Below are 20361 nucleotides of genomic sequence, written 5' to 3'. Positions count from 1 at the left end.
TTCACACGTACAACCGTTACAGCATGGTCACATGATCAAAATTGAAATGCTTGGCAACTGGCATGTACTTAGGACGATGGCAGGGTCATGTGATCAGTTTGTGTGACCTCTGACAAGCAAAGTCATTGGGGAAGCCAGATTCACTTAACAACCGAGTTATTCACTTATCAATGGAAGTGATTCACTTAACAACCAGGTTATTCACTTATCAATGGCAGTGATTCACTTAACAACCAGGTTATTCACTTATCAATGGCAGTGATTCACTTAACAACCAGGTTATTCACTTATCAATGGCAGTGATTCACTTAACAACTGTGTTGTTAACTTAACAATGGCAGTGATTCACTTAACAACTGTTATTAACGTAACAATGGCAGTGATTCGCTTAACCACTGTTGTTAACAATGGCAGTGATTCACTTAACTGTTATTAACATAATGGCAGTGATTCACTTAACAACCATGTTAATGTAACAGTCACAGTGATTCACTTAACAACTGTGTTATTAACTTAAGCATCACAATGATTCACTTAACAACTGTGGCAAGAAAGGTCGTAAAATGGGGCAAAACTCACTTAACAGCTGTTTCACTTAACAACAGAAGTTTTGGGCTCAATTGTGGTCATAAGTTGATGACCATCTGTACTTGCCAACAGCCTTTTTGTATTAGTCTGTGGTTATGGATGAAGAGCACTTTGCATTGAAAGAATTCAAAAATCCTGGTCCCCAGATGCCTCTTCTGATGCAATTATTAACTTTTGCTCATGAGAAACTCAGCAGGCAACGTTAACGCCAACCCCAAAACGAGAGCAAGAATAAGCTTCTGCACAGGGGCCACAAAAGATGCAAATAGAAATCCAAGGTTTGCTTTCTGTTGCGAGGATATCTCCTACGCAGTTTTAATAAAACCCTGCAGATGCAGACAGGTGTGGTGACATGTAGGCAAAGGGTTAGGTAGGGGCTGTTTTGCCTGAGGCCTGAATGTCTCTCTAGGATAGGGGTGTCAAACTTAATTTCATTAAGGGGCGCATTAGGGCTGTGGTGACCTCAGGGGGCTGGGTGGGAGTGGCTGACTGGGTGGGTGTGGTTGATTGGGTGGGCGTGGCCAGCTTGATGCCACTCCCCAAACTGCTGGCATGTTTCCTCTTTGCATTGGGTAGACCGGGTCAAAATCACGCTGGCCCAATGTTTCCTCTTTGCATTGGGTAAACTGGGCTGATGCGACGAGAGTCATCCCCTTACATTTTCCAGGATGGCCCCACGTGCCAGATCCAACCACATCGTGGGCCAGATGTGGCCTACAGGTCCTGTGTTTGACACCCCTGCTCTAGAATATAGTTTGAGGGCAGCCATTAATGATCATGGCTGGGTGCGTTGGTCACTAGTGGTCCAGTGGTCCTAATGCAGTGAGTCATATATACAAGTATCTATGTAACACAGGCATTGGTGCAAGGAAAAACCAGGCTGTGCCAATAGTTAATCTATACAACAAAAAATTAGTTACCACCCTTTTGTGGCACTTGAAAAAATGTCTAATCATTTTCCGATAGAGGTGGGTACTGTTACCCAGAAACAGGGGGGAAAGTTGCCTGTTCTTTCTCATCTGTCCTTTTTTATTAATTCATAGTGGCCTAGTAAGCATAAATACATTGAGAGCAATATCCACGGAGGATGATGTATGACTGAAAATGGAGAGAGGGAGAAGGAGAGGAGAGTGTGTGTATTGTTCAAGTCTGCATTTACGTCATCCCTTGGCATACCTTTGTATGGCCTTTCTGCAATAATAATCTTAGGGCTATCAATGTGATCCCTGGACCTATACAGGAGGTCCTTGACTTATGACCATTCATTTAGTGACTGTTCAAATTTTCAGTGGCAGTAAAAACAAAAATCCCAATTGTGATCATAAGTCAAGGACTGCCTGTACAGTATTCTTCAATCAGTCCCTTCTTTTATTTGAGAATCCACAATAATATTGTCATTACTATTTATTTTCCAAGGGCAATTTCAAGGGAAAATTTACTTCGTGGTTTCCCTATTTTTGCAATCTTCCTTAACGTAAAACATTTGCATAAGCCTCAGGCACTTTACCTGTTGGGGCTGCTGGATAATACAGGCATGGCACGATTAACTTTTTCTTCCTGATTCCCAATGTTCTTCCTCTAGGCCAACACTTTATGTAGGGAAATACTCTACCGGCTTATACGCTTCGCCATCAATGGTACATGAAGGAGTGGCTATTATGGTAAGTGTGCAGGGCTGATGTAACCCACAGATTAGATCTCCTGCTTCTTTGTCTGTTCCACCACAGTTTGTATGTACACCCAGTATATTTAATGCATTCTTTTATTTCCCTTTATTTGGTTTAATTAAAGAAAAAATACTTGGATTTCTTAAGCCCAATGTAAGCTTGCTCATATTTTGGACTCCATGTTTAAGAATCTTTGCCAGTATGACTGATAGCAGTGGCTTGTGTGAATTACAATCCCACATTTCTGAAAAGCATAAGCTGCCTATCCCCAAATTGAGTAACAAAAAAGGGGGAATCTATGTGAATTCCACAGAGCTGTGCATAAGTGTGAAATGTTTAAATCCATGGAAGAATTTAGTTTGTTTTATGTTCTATTCCTGTACCTAAAGATTTCACGTTTTTGTCGTCGTTCCTTTCTCTTTCTCTAGCCCCGGGGAAGTCCCATTCCACTGATAGAAGGCCCTAAAATACAAGGAGTCACTATCGAAGAATGTGTGATCACCCCAAGTACTGATCTAAGGTTCCAGCCTGAATTTAAATCAAAGAAAGGACTCCATTATCTGAGGAACCACTGGCTTTTAATAGGTAACTGAAAAGTTTTTTCTACATTATACTGCCCTCTGGTGAACAAAATGGAAAATTAAAATAAGTATTACCGTGGATTCTTGAAACATACTGTCCAAGTAAATCCAACTGCGTTTCCATTTCCTTTTTGATGGATTTTTAATAAACAAGAGATGGAAAAATAATAAAATTATATTTTCTATGAATATACTAACCATAATGCACAAAATAGCAGTTTCATAGAAGCCATTCAATTTCTACCATATTATATTGGTTTAATTTAAAGTTTTTTTAAAAAAAGTTCTCTGTCTTTTGCAAAATATATATCAGGAAGGGGAACTTGGAAGGGAAAAAGTCATTTTAAGTATAATAAGATTATTATGAAGCACAAAAGCATGCTCCAGAGTTACATCTGAGGTCTTGACTTGTTGAGTTCATTTGCTATCGGTAAGTTGAAAGCCAGAACGTTCGCTTTAATGAACTAGCAATGTGATTCGTTTCCGATTCTGGGTATTAATGTAAAAGGATAGAATATGCAACTATTCCACAGAGGTGGAATTCAAAACCGGTTGCAGGAATTGGGTTTGTTTAGTTTAGTGAAAAGAACTAGGGGAGACATGATATCAGTGTTCCAATATCTCAGGGGCTGCTACAAAGAAGAGGGAGTCAAACTATTCCCCAAAGTACCCGAAGGCAGGACAAGAAGCAATGGGTAGAAACTAATCAAGAAGAGAGCAACTTAGAACTAAGGAGAAATTGCTTGACAGAACAATAAACCAGTGAAAACAGCTTGCCTTCAGAAATTGTGGGTGCTCCAACACTGGAGGTTTTTAAGAAGAGACTGGACAACCATTTCTCTAAAATGGTATAGGGTTTCCTTTCTGAGCAGGGGCTTGGAATAGAAGACCTCCAAGGTCCCTTCCAACTCTGTTATTCTGTTATGTTTCCTCTTTTAAGTGAGGTTGGATAAACTCTCAGATTAGTGAAAAGAACTTTTGCCTCTGAATATTTGCGGAACTACAACTCCAGGCATTCTCAGCCAGCCTAGCCAATGAGGAGTAGTTCTGGGGCAGGGATGACAACTAACATCTGGAGCCGTATAGATTCCAGTCTAAGAAGGCAACCTGCTATGGGTGACTGCTACTATGATAGCTGAGTGGCACCTCAGACACAACCAGCCTTGGGAACCAATAACAGGGAAGGACAGTTATTGGCTTCCTGTCTTGTTTGCAATATTCCAAGAAATTCAGGGGTGGGTTGCTGCTAGCATTACTGCCGGTTTGGTGCGCATTTTTTTTTGCGTGCGTGCGCATTTGCACCTAAAAACGTCTGCACATGCACACAGTGTTAGAAAAGGAAAAAAGTTACATTTTTGCAATGAAGATTGTTCTGCGCATGTGCAGAAGTGAAAATCAAGATGGCGCCGACGACGATAGAACCGATTTGGGGGCGTGGCAGGCCGAGTTACTACCTACTCAGCCGAACTGGTCTGAACCAGTGGGAACTCACCTCTGAAGAAATTGGAAATTGGAAATTGAATTCTGGGTTAAATTAACCTTTGATCATCTAACTGGGACTGTTCCTTGTTTTCTTGTATTCTTGATCATGCTGCCATATTTTCGAGCTATTTAAATGAAAGTATACTGTATGAAACTGTTTCGTGGACATTTTTTTCCCCTTTGGGAGTAACAGAAACCATGTTCCTATTTGAAGGGCATCATGAGACCCCATTATCAGCCTCCACCAGGATCCTGGAGAAATTTCCAAGCAACCTGCCGAAACGTCAGGAAAATGTGATCCCAGCAGATTCAGACAAAAAAGTTTTTGAAGAGGTTTGTTTGTTTGTTTTTAAAAACCCAGTTAACAAATTTACTAGAAAATATTCCACTTGCATAAAATAAATGTACATAAATGGAAGTCAGTATAATAAAGATCTTAGATGCAATTTCTCGCAGATCAAAGGATGAGCTTCCTTAACAGTCTTTCTTAAATAGATTCAATCATCAAATATTGTCAGTACATTTCCCCAAGCAAATATATTATTCATGGGTTTTTTTTCAGGAGCTATGTCATTCTTAAAGGCTAAACAGCCTTTTCAAATTGGCTTACTTGCAAAATAAAATAAACACAAATACCAAATGAATATTAATATCTCCAAAATGCCACAAAACAATCTAAAATCAGTAATAAAGAACTAGAATTAAAAATCCTACTTAGAGATCAGTTAGAAACCCTAACCATTCAAATTAACCTGCTTAAAAGCAGATGTGAACAGAAGGGGTTTTTTTGACACACATTTTAGTATGCCATGTGTAATGTAACAATCGATTCCAGCATGATGCATTCCCCATTTAAGAGTGTGTTAATAGACTATGTTGATGACCTTAAGACTAACATCATTCCTCAGATTACCTCAAATGCTTTTGCCCTTACCTTGCCACTAAGGAGCTAATTCCCAATTACCATATTTTTCAGACTATAAGATGCACCAAAGTATAAGACGCACCAAGATTTCGAAGAGAAAACAAGAAAAAAAATAGTTTTTGGCCTCCACACATCCTGTTTTTGCTCTCTTCAGCCCCCAGGAGCACTTTGCAGGCCTGCCAAGCCTTCTGAGCGCCCTGTTGTTTGCAAAAAAAAATGGGGCCATTTTTGGCCTCCCAAAACCCTTCAGGAGTGCTATTTTCGCTCTCTCCAGTCCCCAGGAGTACTCTGGAGGCCTCCCAAATCCTCTGGGAGCCCCGTTTTTGCTGAAAACGGATGTGCGGGGCAGGGTTTCAGGAGGCCAAAACTGGCCGTATTCGGTGTATAAGATACACCAACATTTCTACCACTTGGGGGGGGGGGGCGTTGTCTTATACTCCAAAAAGTACGGTATATCTTCTTCTACACAATACCATCACGTTCAAAATGGAATCATTGCATTTCATTTGTTAGGACATGCACAGGAAGAGTTTGCAGCTCTCTTGGCTGGAATCAGTGATTTTATAGGTCTTGCAGAGGAACAGAAGACCAAGGGTGTGGGTGGGTGGGCTTCCTGTGTAACCTGGTAAGGACCCTCAGATATATATTCAAAGGTTAAGAGCCCTGCAGAAGATAAATTAAGCATGCCTGATCACTTGATGAGAGTTCACTGAGGATCCTCTATGCAGGAGTTCAATATTGATTAATAAATATTAGTAGCTTACCTTTGAATGTAGGACATAAGAAACAGATCACCTAGGAGGAGCTGCCTACTTTCTACATTGAATTTAGAATTTAAATCCCCCACCCCCACCCTAAATCTGAAATGTGAAACTGTCAACTGATCTTTGAAAACATGGTATATTTTTGATGGGGCCAGTTTTCATTCCCTCTTAGGAAGGCTGAAAATTGTATCTCTGCAGTATTTTCTCTAATTGTTTAAGAAACAAACCTGTCATAGCAGAGAAGGGATCATTCAAATTGATGCTGTTCTTGCTTCTCAGGCAATTAATATGGCTGGCAGTCCTGAGGAGAATTTGCCACGCCCTGTTCCAGAGAACGCTGCCGAGACAAACAGCCAAACTACAACCCGACAAGAGGCTCCGGTTGATTCCATCTTGAAGAATTTTGCCACCGTTCTCTTGAGCACTTTCCTGCTTGTTGGCTGGGTAGCCTTTGTTATCACCTATCCCATGGTATGTGTGTATCCACCGTTTTAAAGCAATATTCACGCTCAAATTATATTCTATGAACTCTTGAGCCAGGGATGTCTTAATAATATAACAATAGTGAATGGTTGGGCATGGATAAGGGGGTATAGACATGCTTAGGTTTTTTTTTGACAAGGAACCTTTTAGGCATCCCAGGTCACTCAATTTCTGCTTTCTATGTGAAAAGTAAAATAAATAATCTTGTAAAAATAATAAACTCTTATTTTTTATTTTTCTACATCAGTAAAAACATATGAAATCAACCTTCTGCGCAGTTGGGCACTGTGGTGTGAAAATTAAATCTAACAATGATATAGTTAACCCTTACATCAGGGATGTCAAAATGGGTTTCATTGAGGGTGGCATCAAGGTTGTGTTTAATCTCGAGGGGGGTGGGGTCGTGGCCAGCTCAATATCACTCATGTCAGGGGCGCCTGTGGTTGCCTGAGCACTCTACCAGCAAAAATGGGCTCCCTCCCGAGCTTAGTTTTCAGCTGCAATGGCCTCCTGCCAGTAAAAAACGGAGCTTGGGAGGGGTGCCTGCAGCCCTCGCGAGCTCCATTTTCACTGGCAGAGGCACCATAGGCCGGTCCTTCTCTGTTTCCAGGGTAGCCCCCAGGGGCCAGAACTAAGCACCCCGTGGGCCGGATCCGGCCCCCTGGGCCTTGAGTTTGACACCCCTGCCTTATATAGTATACCCTCCCCTCTCAATGAATGTGATATTTTTAAGTCTTTTCAGAAGCTTTCCTCAACCAATACCTCTTGGTATTCCGGTTCCCAGAATTAACTACGTAGGAAATTGAAAGCATAATTGAAAGGGTTTAAGGAAAGAGTGGGCTTTATGGGATCATTCCAACTCATTCCTGTTGCTTAAGATGACTATTATTTATTTTTTATTCTTGTAAGAGCATGCACCATCAGCAGCAGCGCCAGCACCAGCAATTCCAGAAACAGATCGAAGAGAAGCTGCAGTTGTTGAAGCAGCAGCCTTTCAGACCCCCCATAGACCTTCCTCCTGAGGCAGAAACTCTGGAGGGTCCTTGTGCCAGGCAAGATGGCTCAGCCACCAGCTCACCAAATATGTCGCCAAAGACGTCAAACCACTCTGCCTACTCCAACCTCTCTGCCTCTGACGTTGGAAGCTGCCTTTCCACCGAACCTGAAGGAGGTGCTAAAACCTGACTAAGTATATATTTCTCCCCCCTCCCCCCAGTGGGGTTAGGATTAATGATATTTCCCATCAGGTCAGATTTGTGGGCTTTGGCCACCGTATCTGTGATATTTTTTTAAAATTCAGGTTTGTATAAATGTGATCTAATCCAATGTTTAAGCACTAATGAAAACCTCATACAATTGCCCACTGAACCAGTGTGTGTAAAGAGTTTTCTGTAGCACAGATCCTCTGTCGTTCAATGTTTCTCATCCTTATAGGAACATTTCAGGATCTGCTATCTTCAGGTGAAGGGTTGGAAAAGTGATTCATCAGCAACCTTTTTTATCTGGATCCTTTCTGGATTGAATTTCAGTCCCAATAATTGTTAGCAACATGCCTAAAAGCCATGCGGATTAGGCATCACGGGAACTGAAATCCAACACCTCTAGACTAAATCAGGGTTCAGGAAGTTACATTGCAACATGGCAAGTTAACAAAATCTTAGGTCCATGAGCTGCCCTTATACCTTGTTGATACCACTTTAGTGTTTGCTTGTTTTAGTATATTTGAACTGCCATTGTCATCTTTGAAGTATTGAACTTCTTAATTCCTTTTAAAACCTTTATCTTGACTTTTGCAATTGATACTTTAAACAGCTACTGAAAAAATGTAAACGTGTGGTTCTTTTTCTTCCTGTTTCTTTCGTGGCTTCCCAGATGGAAACTCAGGCACCATTGTGGTTGGAAAGATTTCATTCCATCCGAAGGACGTCCTTGGGCATGGAGCCGAGGGCACCATTGTTTATAGGTAAAGCAAAAGACATATTTTCAGGATATATTTCATAATCTAGCATTTCATTGATCCATTTGTAACAAATTAATGTAACCAGACAGATGTCTCTGCAGTTCTGTACAGGTAGTCCTGAACTTATGACCGGTCATTTAATGACTGTTTTGAAGTTATGACAGATTTTAAGAGAATTTACTTATGACCCACCCTCAAAGTTACAACGGCCCTGTCCTGTAGTCATGTGATTGCGTTTTGCGTCAATTTCCCAATTAAGATCAATCGTAGCCTTCCGCAGTCATGTGATCACAATTTGCTATGGTTTTTTGCCATTTTCCAGCAATGCCAATACGCTGGATTTACTTAACCATCACATTATTCACTTAAGAACCGCATATTTCACTTAACAACCATGGTGATTCGCTTAGAACCATTGTAAAAATAGTAGTAAAATCAAGTCTGCTCATATGGTACCTCGACTTACAACTCCAATGACTTGTAACAAATTCCAGGCTCCACTGTCATAAGTCAAGGACTACCTGTATATTGTTGAGAGATACCAGCCTTTCTTAAGTGGCCCTTCATACTATAAAATCCATGTTGATCTTTTTTACTAATTGTAAGAACAAAATCCTTTAGGCCAGCACCCTTCCCCACCCCAACCTTTGGGCACCAGGGACCAGTTATGTGAAGGACTGTTTTCCCACGGTCTGGGGAGAGGGCTCGGTTTCACATGTTACCTGGATCTTGTGCGTGTGCAGATGGGGCTTCGCTTGCTTGTGGGCCTGGTTCTGAGGGCTGCGGACCAGTGGGGGGGGGCAGCCTAAGGGTTAGGTACCCCTGCTTTAGGCCATCAACTATGGCTCAGTTTAAAAACTTAAAGCATGGCTAAGTAGCTTCCACCTGAAGAGACCCTGTCAAGCATCACTTTTCTGGGTTACTGATCCCACGGCTACTTTTCCTAATGTTCAGTCAGAATCTGCCTCTATTGTTCTATTTTGTATATTCTGGAATGAATGATGGTACATGGGTCCTGATCTTTTTTCATAATGCCCCTTCAGATACTTGAAAAGTGTTGCTTAAATGCACACAGTTGCTCTGATCTTCTGTGCCTTTTAGGGATGCAGTGAAATTATATGTGGATGATGTAATCTGCCTTTTCTGTTTATTCAATCTTATGAGGGACTCAGGTGGCATCACTGCCAGTTTATTGTAGCCCTGAGAGTTGTTGCGTTGCCTTTCCCATCATGCTTCCTTAGCAGAAAGGTTCTTCCAGAGACCAAGGAAAAGTTTTACGTTGTGACTTTATACTAGGAACTTTGCACAGTGCAACTCTCATGTGCTACCCATGTCACTTTTTATTTTCCAGTTAGAAAAATAAAGTACTCTCTGATAGAGTCCTCCTTGCAATACTATAAAGACCCCACCCCTGCAATAAATGTATCCCCAGCCTAGAGTATTCTTTCTAAACCAGATTAAAAATCTCTTGAAATACTGTTGTAAGCTTTTTAATGCCGCATTAGAGGTGAAATCCCAGCCAACTGTATGGATAAATGCTAAGTCATTGCCCCCTTGTACGTTGGGATTTTTCTAGGGGCACCTTTGACAACAGAGATGTCGCTGTGAAGAGAATTCTCCCTGAATGTTTCAGCTTTGCTGATCGGGAGGTCCAGCTTCTGCGTGAATCTGATGAACACCCGAATGTAATCCGCTACTTCTGCACAGAGAGGGACCGTCAGTTCCAGTACATTGCTCTGGAACTCTGTGCTGCCACCTTACAGGAGGTAAACCTAAATTATATATCATTATTACCCTTTCCCCCCCCAAAATAAGACCTCCCTGAATAATAAGCCCAATCAGGCTTTTGAGCGCATGTGCTAAAATAAGCCCGCCCTACGAAAATAAGCCCTCCCTGAAAAAATTTCAACACAGCAGCAGCCATGAGGTGATCCCGCTCGCCGCCTCCTGCGCCTCAAAACTAATAAGTCCTCCCTGAAAATAAGGCCAAGTGCTTATTTCAGGAGTCAAAAGAAAATAAGACCCTGTCATTTTCAGGGAAACATGGTATGAACAAATTTTTATGGCTGACCAACTCACACACAGGCAATTTATGACATTAAAATTCACCGCATAAAAACATTTTGATCCTCCCCTTTGCTTTCGGGTTCAAACCCAGTCTGCTGGTGACACTCATCAGCTTCTTCTCCCCATTGGCTGAATGTCTGTGGAGACTCTCAGTCATCCATGATCATGGTTGTCCCAAAAGTGCCTTCTCGAGAGGCAACTGGACTTCTTTTTCCTTGAAGACGTTTGTTCTTATCCAAGAACTCCGAACTGAAGAAGCTTCTTGGATGAGAAGTGAAACATCTTCAAGGGAAAAACAAAGGAAGTTCAGCTGCCTTTTGAAAAAAAGCACCTTTGGGACATTGACTGAGTGTGCCAACCAAAACAAATCCCATTGCACCCCCAAGCTCTCTCTTCCTCCGGTATCTATAGGTAGCAGATACAGTTCTGGGCTTTTCCCCCCTTTGCATTTCATTCACCAGGATCTTTCTGGCTCTCCTTTAATGTGAAGGCTTTGCCTCTTATCTCTCTTGCTCTCAAGTAAACTTTGTATCTCCTCTTCCTTAAAGTCTTCCTTAAAAATTCCCAGCTGCCTTGTTTCCTTAGGCTACCTCTTCTTCCCTTGCCCAGTGCCTCCAGGCTGATCTACTCCTGCTTTCCTCTCCTGTCTCCCTTTGGGCATCTCTCTATGACCAAGCTGCCGTTATCTGGTGGGATCCCTGAATTTCCAGCTCCACAAAAGGATCTTGCTTATTCTGTTCTTGCCTCCTTCCAATTACAAGGCTCTGTACCTTGATTTTTCATACCCAAATGTTTCAAAGCAAGGCCCAACTGGTTTACACCCATTCATTCCCAATTTGACTGCTACTTTCTGGGTTACACCCAGAAAGAGCCGGTGCAGTGGTTAGAGTGCAGTACTGCAGGCTTCTTCTGCTGCCTTCCGGCTGCCTGCAATTTGACAATTGGAATCTCACCAGGCTCAAGGTTGACTCAGCCTTCCATCCTTCCGAGGTGGGTAAATGGTGACCCAGATTGTTGGGGGGCAATTGCTGACTCTGTAAACCGCTTAGAGAGGGCTGTAAAAGCACTGTGAAGCGGTATATAAGTCTAAGTGCTATTGCTATTTCTACACACTTCATGGGAATTGTAGTCCCAAACACCAGATGGTCATTTGGTTACCTCTCCTACAGAAGTCTATGAAGATTCTCAACCATCAGGTCATAGTTGCCCCGAAGGTGCTTTTCCAAAAGGCAATTGAATTTTCTTTGTTTTTTTTTCCTTGAAAAGACCTTCTCATCCTCTTCCTTTTCATCTGAGAAGCTTTTTTAGTTCTGACCGAATGGTTCAGTTCTTGGATGAGAAGTGAAATGTTTTCAAGGGAAAAAAACAACAAGAAAGTCCAGTTGCCTTTTGGAAAAGCACCTTGGCGGCTCTCCTGCACATGCATGTTATCTAGAAACAAATTGCTGCTTGGTCCTGCTTTCTAGGGAGACTACAGAGCATGGCAACATTAATCTTGTTCTGATTTTGTGTATGTGTGATTTTAGTATGTGGAACAGAAGGACTTTGGTCACCATGGCTTGCAGCCAATCACTCTCTTACAGCAGACCATGTCTGGCATGGCTTATCTTCACTCTCTCAATATAGGTAAGAAGCCCTTTTATTTTAATGGGCAGCTCTCCCGCTGTATTTTTTGAGGGAAGAATTAGAGACTTTGTTTGGGGTGGCAGGATAGTATTTTCCGGAAAACTGAGGGAGCGTCTGGATTATGAGATGGAAAACAAACAAATTAAGGCCAGAATTACTGTTTTATATAATGGCAATATTCTAAATCTGGCTGAAAGTTGATGAGAGGTCAGCATAACAAAGGTGGGATAAAAAAATCTAAGGAATTATAACTAACATAAATAACATAGCATAATAATGAGGAGAAATTAAAGAGCTGAACATCTCTTTTGGTGAGCTGTGTACCCCATAAAGTATGGGGTTGACTTTCTTCTCTAGAGGACTATGGGAAAGAATGAATGTTATTAAAAGAAGATCATTTCTGCATTAGTGACTTTATATCGTTACAACAATGGCTTGTTGTAACCAGCCATCATCATAAGAATATAAAACCTATACTTGGGACCAGTGGTGAAATTCAATTTTTTTTACTACCAGTTCTGTGGATGTGGCTTGGGGCGGGGTCTGTGACTGAGTGGGTGTGGCCAACTTGATGTCACTCATGGTCACGGCCACTCAGTCACATACACCCACCACCAAGCCACACCCACAGAATCCGGTAGAAAAAATGTGTGTATGAGTCGGTGGTGGGTTCTGGATCCCGTTGCAACCGGTACAGTGCAAGGGGGCCCCGGCATCCACCACATGAACATGTGCAGCACGCGCATACATCCTTACCTCCTGCGATGCTTCACGATGCCTCCGTGATGCTCCAGCTGCTCGGCGGAGCGTTGCGTAGCGGCGTACGCTACATGCAGGGAAGCGCCAAAGAGCTCAAATACAGGTAAGGAGGGTGGGTGGGGCCCTCCAGAGTGCCGTACTGGAACAGTACCCGGTGCTCCCGGCAGGCACCAGTAGGCCTGTACCGGGACGTACCGCCTGCAACCCACCACTGGTTCATTCACAGCAGAGCTGCTGCTCACTTTATGGTTCCCTGCTGACCCCCTCCCTCCCAGGGACTATCTTAAGGGACAGGCTGCAGCAGCTTTGCTGTGAACAGAGAGAGAGATGTTTGGATTGTCTTTGCTGCATTATGTTGAATTCTGTGGCAGAGACAATTTGAACGTTTCTCCCTCTGTTCACAGCAGAGCTGCCCCCCCTCCGGCCCCCTCCTTCCCTGGGTCTATCTTAAAGGAAACAGGCTGCTGTGAACAGAGCAAGAAACATTCGGATTGAGTGGCGGGTCGAGTGGCCAGAAGAGATGAGCGGCAACAGGGCAAATAGGTGGGCGTGGGTGTGGGTGTGGGCGTGGCCACCAGGGATTTTGCCACACAGTTTGGAGAACTGATGCCAATCATCCTGCCGGTTCGACCGAACCGGATTGGATTTCACTCCTGCTTGGATCTCTTATGGTGATACCACAGTAGTACGATGATAACAGATGATGCTATAAATCACTAATATGGGAGTAACTCAAGTCTATAATCAGACTGGTTTTGAGATAAGTCACATTCTGAAGCAGTAAGTTGGCTCTTTTCTCATTCGGGGTCTTCCTTATGCCTTCCTTTCAGTCCACAGAGACCTGAAACCCACAACATCCTCATCTCTATGCCGAAACGCCCATGGCAAGGTGAAAGCCATGATCTCCGACTTTGGCCTCTGCAAGAAGCTTGCTGTCGGCAGGCACAGTTTTAGCCGCCGGTCTGGAGTCCCAGGCACCGAAGTTGGATTGCTCCAGAGATTCTGAGCGAGGACTGCAAAGAGAATCCGGTAAGTCAGAAGCATTTTGCTTCGTTTGCTTTGAATCTTTTTTTTTTTCCTGGGGTTTCCTTGAATGGTGATTTGAAATAAGGCACATATTTATGTGATGGCCTCTTTTTCCTTTCTCTCACATGAAGAAGGTGAGAAGCAGGGTAGGGTCTCCTGCAGAAGTTTGAAAGTATTTAAGCTCTGGGACACAGTTTTCCTTCCTAACAAGAAAGAAAGATCTGATCCCTCTTTAGGATAAAGTCAGTCTGTAATAAGGTCCTAGACTAGATTAGCTCTCCTTAGATAAGTGTGGATTTTGCAGTTCAGTCAGAAATTCCTTTTGGAGTGAAGAACACAGAAAAGGGGCAAGAAGGAATGTTTCCATTGCTTCTCGGTCAATTGGGAGGGTCAAGTCATCAGCACTCTGATCTTGTTTGGGTTTCAGCAAAATGCTATAAACAGTGGAGAAGAAACAGTGTTTGTAATTGCTAGATTTTTTAAATAGTATTTACAGTTCCAGCTTCTTCTCATGCCTTTTTCAAAGTTCAACTCTTTCAAAATCCACTTGGGCTCTATAGATTTCAATTTTAGAGTAATTAATACATTGAAATCAAAGGCAATTGTTCTCATCCCTAATACAGCATTCAAGGATGAACTGTTAACATTATTAGATAAATCTTTCAATTTAAGAGAGCATCATACTATGATTTGATTTGATTTAAACTAAATCTATTTATTTCCTTTGTGTAGAGTTGTATCATATCTAGAGCTGCATGATGAAAAATAATGTATGTTTTAATGCTGAGGAAGGAGAATGTTTCAGATGTGTTTTGAACAAAAAATAAGGGCGCACACTTAGAAAAGGAATTTAGGAAAAAAGAATAAAAACTAAAGCGTCCGAGAAAGCCCCCTTGTGTCAAACAACATGTACTGCCAACGCAAGAATATCATATATTATTTTGAAATTAGTGTACATTTAATTTTTATTATTATTACGTATTCAGCTAAATGCAAGATTTGCCTTGTGCAATACAACTTCTGTATTCACAAATTCTGTAAATTATATTTAACCCTACTAGCTTTAGAATTTTAGTAAGGCACGATAAACAATCCTGTTGAAATTCTCATATTTTTATACCTTAGAAATTTATCTTTCTTTAATATGGCCAACATTCATTCATTCATTCATTCATTCACTGGATTTTAAGGCTGTCCAACTCCCCAAAACTCCTCAGTGGCTTGTAATCTTGTTAAAGATGCTGTATGGTAATATTTTTTGAAAATGGTTCTCTTGCAGACCCACACAGTGGATATTTTTTCTGCTGGTTGTGTTTTCTACTACGTGATATCAGAAGGAAACCATCCATTTGGCAAATCCCTGCAGCGGCAAGCCAACATTTTACTGGGCGCATACAGTCTGGATTTCCTAAATCCAGAGATCCATGGTAAGCAGGCTAGGATTCAGCTGTTGGTGATGATGATGTTGTGGCATGCATACCTCCATATGTCCAGCCCAGGTGTTTAGGCTACATGTGAAAACTGATGGGTTGTGTTGCGTGACCTTTGCCTCCCCCCAGGTTCCCGTGGCTTGCACCTTCGGGATACTGCTAGGTTGGTGAGCAGTGCTCTGCCTGGCTGAGTGGGGGGGTTGTCCAGGGGGCTTATATGCGGGGGGGCTTATATTTTTGCCTACCAGAAAAAAATGTTGCATGGCTGTATTATGAGGATATGTCATATTTCAGGAAAACATGGTAATAATATAGTAGCATTCGGACCAAACAACTCTCACAGTGCCATCAACGTCTCTTGCAGACAGTTAACAAAACATAGGCAATGCCATTAGGATCTATCCTAGGTTATCCAGATCAGCCATGGAATGAACCTATTGTGTTTGTGTTGTCTTGTTTTTTTCTTCTTTCTTTCTTTTCTTTTCTTTTCTTTTCTTTCTTTTCTTTCTTTCTTTCTTTTCTTCTTTCTTTCTTTTCTTTCTTCTTCTTTCTTTCTTTTTCTTTCTTATCTTTCTTCATCTTCCTGTCTTTCTCTTCTTTCTCTCTCTCTCTCTCTCCCTCTCTCTCTCTCCCTCTCTCTCCCTCCCTCCCCTCCCTCTGTCTCTCTGTCTCTGTCTCTCTCTCTCTCTTCTGTCTCTCTCTCTCTCTCTCTTTCTGGCACTGGGATTATAAATTTTGGCTTCCTGTCTCCTAAGGGAGAAAAATACTAGCTCTATAAAAAGGCTCTGAACGTTCAGTTCCAATTGTTTTCGATTTTTTCCCACAGAGGACATTGTTGCACGTGACTTGATAGAGCAAATGATAAATATGGATCCTCAGAAACGACCTTCGGCTAATTGTGTCCTGAAGCACCCTTTTTTCTGGAGCTTAGAGAAGCAGCTTCAATTTTTCCAGGTTGATCATGATTTTTTTCTGTGAAACTATTCAACTCTGCATGTTTATAAATATGAACTACGTTATACTCAGAAATACAGAGATTTTAATAGAAATTGGGACCGGGGATCACCATGGCTAAGTGATGTGGTCATAAAAACTGGATGTCATGTGAACACATTGCTTAGCAATGACAATCCCGACAGTCCCACTTGACTCAAGTTGCATGGGTCATTAAGCAGGAAATAGTGGGAGTCCCAGGTAAATAGTGGAAGCAAGCACAGGATCTTCTTCTTCTGCCCATTGGGGAAGCTTTGAGGTGGGAGCTCATGTAAGCTGGAGCCAAACTTGATGGGCTCTAAATGTCTGATATATTAATTGCAGGATGTGAGTGACCGGATAGAAAAAGAATCTCTAGATGGTCCAATAGTGAAGGAACTGGAGAGAGCAGGAAGAGCTGTGGTGAAGATGGACTGGAGAGAGCACATAACCGTCCCGCTTCAGACAGGTTCAACTTTATTTTCCTTACTTTCAGAGAGAACCACTGTATATTGTTTTACTCATCTCGAAAGCAAGAATCTAGTTAGTTCTAAAGCCTTGATGTGAATGTTTCTTTGCAGACCTTCGGAAATTCCGCTCCTATAAAGGGGCTCAGTAAGAGATCTCTTGCGGCAATGAGGAACAGGTATGTGTGTTTTGGGATTGCTAATTGCTTCTCAGATGCGCCTCTGGCTTGGGGGTGGTTGCTGCCGGCATTACTGCTGGGTTGGCGCATGTGGATTTGCATCTAAAATTGTCTGTGCATGCGCAAAACGTTAAAAAAAGGGGGGAAATACATTTCTGCAGTGACATTTGTTCTGCGCATGCGCAGAACCAAAAATCAAGATGGCACCGCCGTAGGAAAACCGGTTCGGGGTGTGGCAGGCCTAGGTCGCTACCAGTTCCAACAACCCAGGCCACCGAGTTACTACCTATTCGGCTGAACTGGGCCAAACTGGTAGGAACCCACCTCCGCTCTGGCTTCTAAATATGGGGAGTCATGCTGAGATGCTGATTCATTGTCACAGCTTCCCTCTCACATTCACTTCAATTGCAATTTTGCAGTTCTATGCAGTTAAATTCAGGAACAATTCTGATCATGGATTTCTAGAATTTGAGTTTGAATAGAGCGGAGCTAAATAAAGAGATTGATTAATTAAACCAAGGTCCTCAACCTCCAGGCTTCAGCCCAGTCCTGGGCCATGTCCAGTTGGGAACCAGACTGTGGAATCAGCAGGCGAGTGCCCACACAAAGCTCCATTTGTGTGAGTGGTGCGTGCCCTTTATTTTGCAAATGGAGCTGCACACCCGCCTCTTCCATGGTCTGGTTCCCAACAGGCCGTAGCCCAAGACTGAGCTGCAGGCTGGGGGTTGGGGACCCCGGTTTTAATCAATCTTCTGCAGCTTATTTATTTAGCTCCGCTCTATTGAAATACAAATTGTTCCTGGATTCTTTCCCCCTACTGGTCCTCATAGCCAGAAAGGAGGGGGAGCGCTGGATTAAAAGACCTTCCAACATTGAATGTCAGTATAAAAGGCAATTCCCTGAAGTGACCGTGAGCAGCAGCTCTAGGGGGAGAGGATGAAGTACAAGTAGTGCTCGCTTAATGACTGGTCACTTAGTAACCATTCCAAGTTACAACAGACCTCTCCAGAGCTACTTTCAACCTGATTTTGAAGTTCCAACAGCTGCAGACACACAAACACTTTATTTAATTTTTGCACTTGGGAACCAGCTTACTTTTGCATTCATTTGCAGCATCCTGCAGTCGCCTGACCATGATTTTTGGCAAGTTTGAGCAGTTTCCGTCCCTGACTTCCAGTTTTCAGCAAAAAACACCCATGAGGGAAAAACACACATGCTTAATTGACCGCCGCATTGCTTCATAACATTTGCTTAGCAAACACTGCAAGAAAGATCATAGAATTGGCCATGGTCACATGGTGATCCACCTAATGACCGCCATGACTTAGGACCATAATCCCAAGTTCAATTAGGGTCGTAAATCAAGGACTACCTGTATTGTTTCCTGACCAGTTTTTTCTCCCATGCTGTTGTTTGTGACAATGGAGAAAACATTGGTCTTTTTCTTAGGAGGGTAAATAGAAGCTGCAAACATCTAATTTAGACCATAAAAATGACAGTGGACAAAAAAGGCTTGTTTTTCCAATAAAAGATCAAGCAGAGCTGAGTTTCTTTATATATATATATGGAAAGTCAAAGGTTTCTCTTATCTTGGACACCCTGATCTGATGAAAATGCTTGATATAATAGTGCAGGCAGACTAATGACAACAATTTTAAAATATGGATTTCTTATCAACCTAAGTGAGCCCATGCCTACCCTTGCCCCTTTCTTCCTCTGCTTACAGAAACATCACTATCGAGAACTGCCGCCGGAGGTCCAGGAGACCCTGGGATCTGTCCCAGATGATTTTGTGGCCTACTTTACGTCACGTTTTCCTCATCTCCTGCTGCACACTTACAACGCGATGCGCATCTGCTGCCTGGAAAGACTCTTCCAGCCTTATTACATGCAGAACTCGGCCAGGAAGATGTCTCTGGGAGATGCTGTTTGACAGTTGGAGTTGTCTTGCACATTACAGGGCCGAGGCATTCGGCCTGCCTTAGCAGGGTGACTTGACAGAACTGCAAAAGGGTGAACCAAAACCAAAGCAAACTCTTTTGAGACCCAGACGTCTCAAACGTGCCTTGTACTCTGCCTGCTGTGACTCAGGAAGAAAATTCCAGGTTGAATTCGAATGGAAGGGAGATGGGACAGTACCAGGACTCAGGTTTCTAAAGCAGGAACAATCCAGAGGAGTTCCCAATTGGGAAGAAAAATGAGGCGGGGTATTTTCCCCATCTCACTTGTGGTTTCAAAGAGAACCCTGTCCTGTAGGGTCTTCTAATACTGGCATTCAGGCCTTTCTACTGCACAGAATGGTGTTTTTTTTTAAGGGTTAAAACGATAACATTGCCAAGCACCTTTTGGATCTCAGGAAGAGAATCCTCTTAACTGTAGCATGCTGTCTCTGTACCACTGCCAGCTTATGTACTTGAAGCAGATAGGAAATAATTTGGAAAGGGCAGGGGGGTGGGGTAGATCAAACATGCATGATGCAATACAGACATGTGCCCCCTCCCTCGCCACTGTCCCTGTCTCTGTCTCCAAATACATTTGCGCAGATCTCAGCTTGTCCTTAAAATCACAATCGTGTGCAACTTCTGTGCAGCGCTACCAGCTTGCAGATATGGAATCATAGCGTTAAACTCTACATACCTGGAGAAAATTATTATTCCAATGCTATTTCAGGTTTCTTTTCAAGAATGTGAGTAGTTAGCTGTGTAATTGAAATGTAAGAATTGACAAAAGTGCTTTATTTTGTTTGTCAGATTAAGACGGTAACTCAGTACTCTTTCTGGGAGTGCTCCTGAATTCAGTGGGGCTTGTTTCCGAATAGTCAAGTATAAGATTGCACTGTAAGATGTTCACCCAAATGAACAGTTAGTAGGGAGAAAAAAGATTTGGGTATAAATTACCCTTTAAGAAGTATCGGGAAACCAGGCAAATAGTTACTGGGGAACCTGTTAGTTCATTCAAACCAGTTTTCTTTATGCACAGACTCTTGTGGGAAGCTCAATGGATGGATCTGCTTCCCATGCTGAAGGACGCCGTTTTCCTTTCCAGTATCTTTAAAACTAGGGTGTGTAGTTTTTATACATGCAGAACAAATAAGAATCCCCAACAGCATGCTCCAAAGTTGACCTATTTGTAATGCTCTTTTACAAAATATTTATTTTGTGTATTTATATTTATTTAATTTTTATCACAAGTTAGTACCGCAATGAAAATGGTACAGGTGAAACATGCCAAATTGCTCTTTTTCTAATAAAAGCAAAGCCCTCTTCAGGGTACTAATTGATTAAAAAAATAAACATGAAGAAGGAAAATCATAGAAAGCATCTTTTCCATTGGCTTGTTCATTTTCGTTCAATCTGGATAAAAATGTTTTTTTAAGATGAGGAGG

General features: G+C 42.3%; 1 protein-coding gene across 1 annotated transcript; it reads left to right on the top strand.

Annotated features, from left to right (window-relative positions):
- Window positions 1-2141: 2141 nt before the first annotated feature.
- Window positions 2142-19681, top strand: LOC116504640 (serine/threonine-protein kinase/endoribonuclease IRE1-like; the record flags this gene model as incomplete). Its single annotated transcript, XM_032211793.1, is given in 15 exon segments — window positions 2142-2249; window positions 2684-2840; window positions 4533-4651; window positions 6287-6478; window positions 7400-7661; window positions 8363-8453; window positions 10027-10216; window positions 12044-12143; window positions 13733-13882; window positions 13885-13931; window positions 15208-15355; window positions 16185-16312; window positions 16676-16799; window positions 16912-16945; window positions 18606-19681. Coding segments are annotated over 15 exon segments (2154 nt in total), but the record flags the coding sequence as incomplete, so codon positions are not given.
- Window positions 19682-20361: the final 680 nt, after the last annotated feature.

The sequence above is a fragment of the Thamnophis elegans genome, chromosome 2 (assembly GCF_009769535.1).
Source record: "Thamnophis elegans isolate rThaEle1 chromosome 2, rThaEle1.pri, whole genome shotgun sequence".
Lineage (NCBI taxonomy): Eukaryota > Metazoa > Chordata > Lepidosauria > Squamata > Colubridae > Thamnophis > Thamnophis elegans.
The sequence above is the reverse complement of the archived record's forward strand: the minus strand, read 5'-3'. Positions and strand labels throughout refer to the sequence as shown.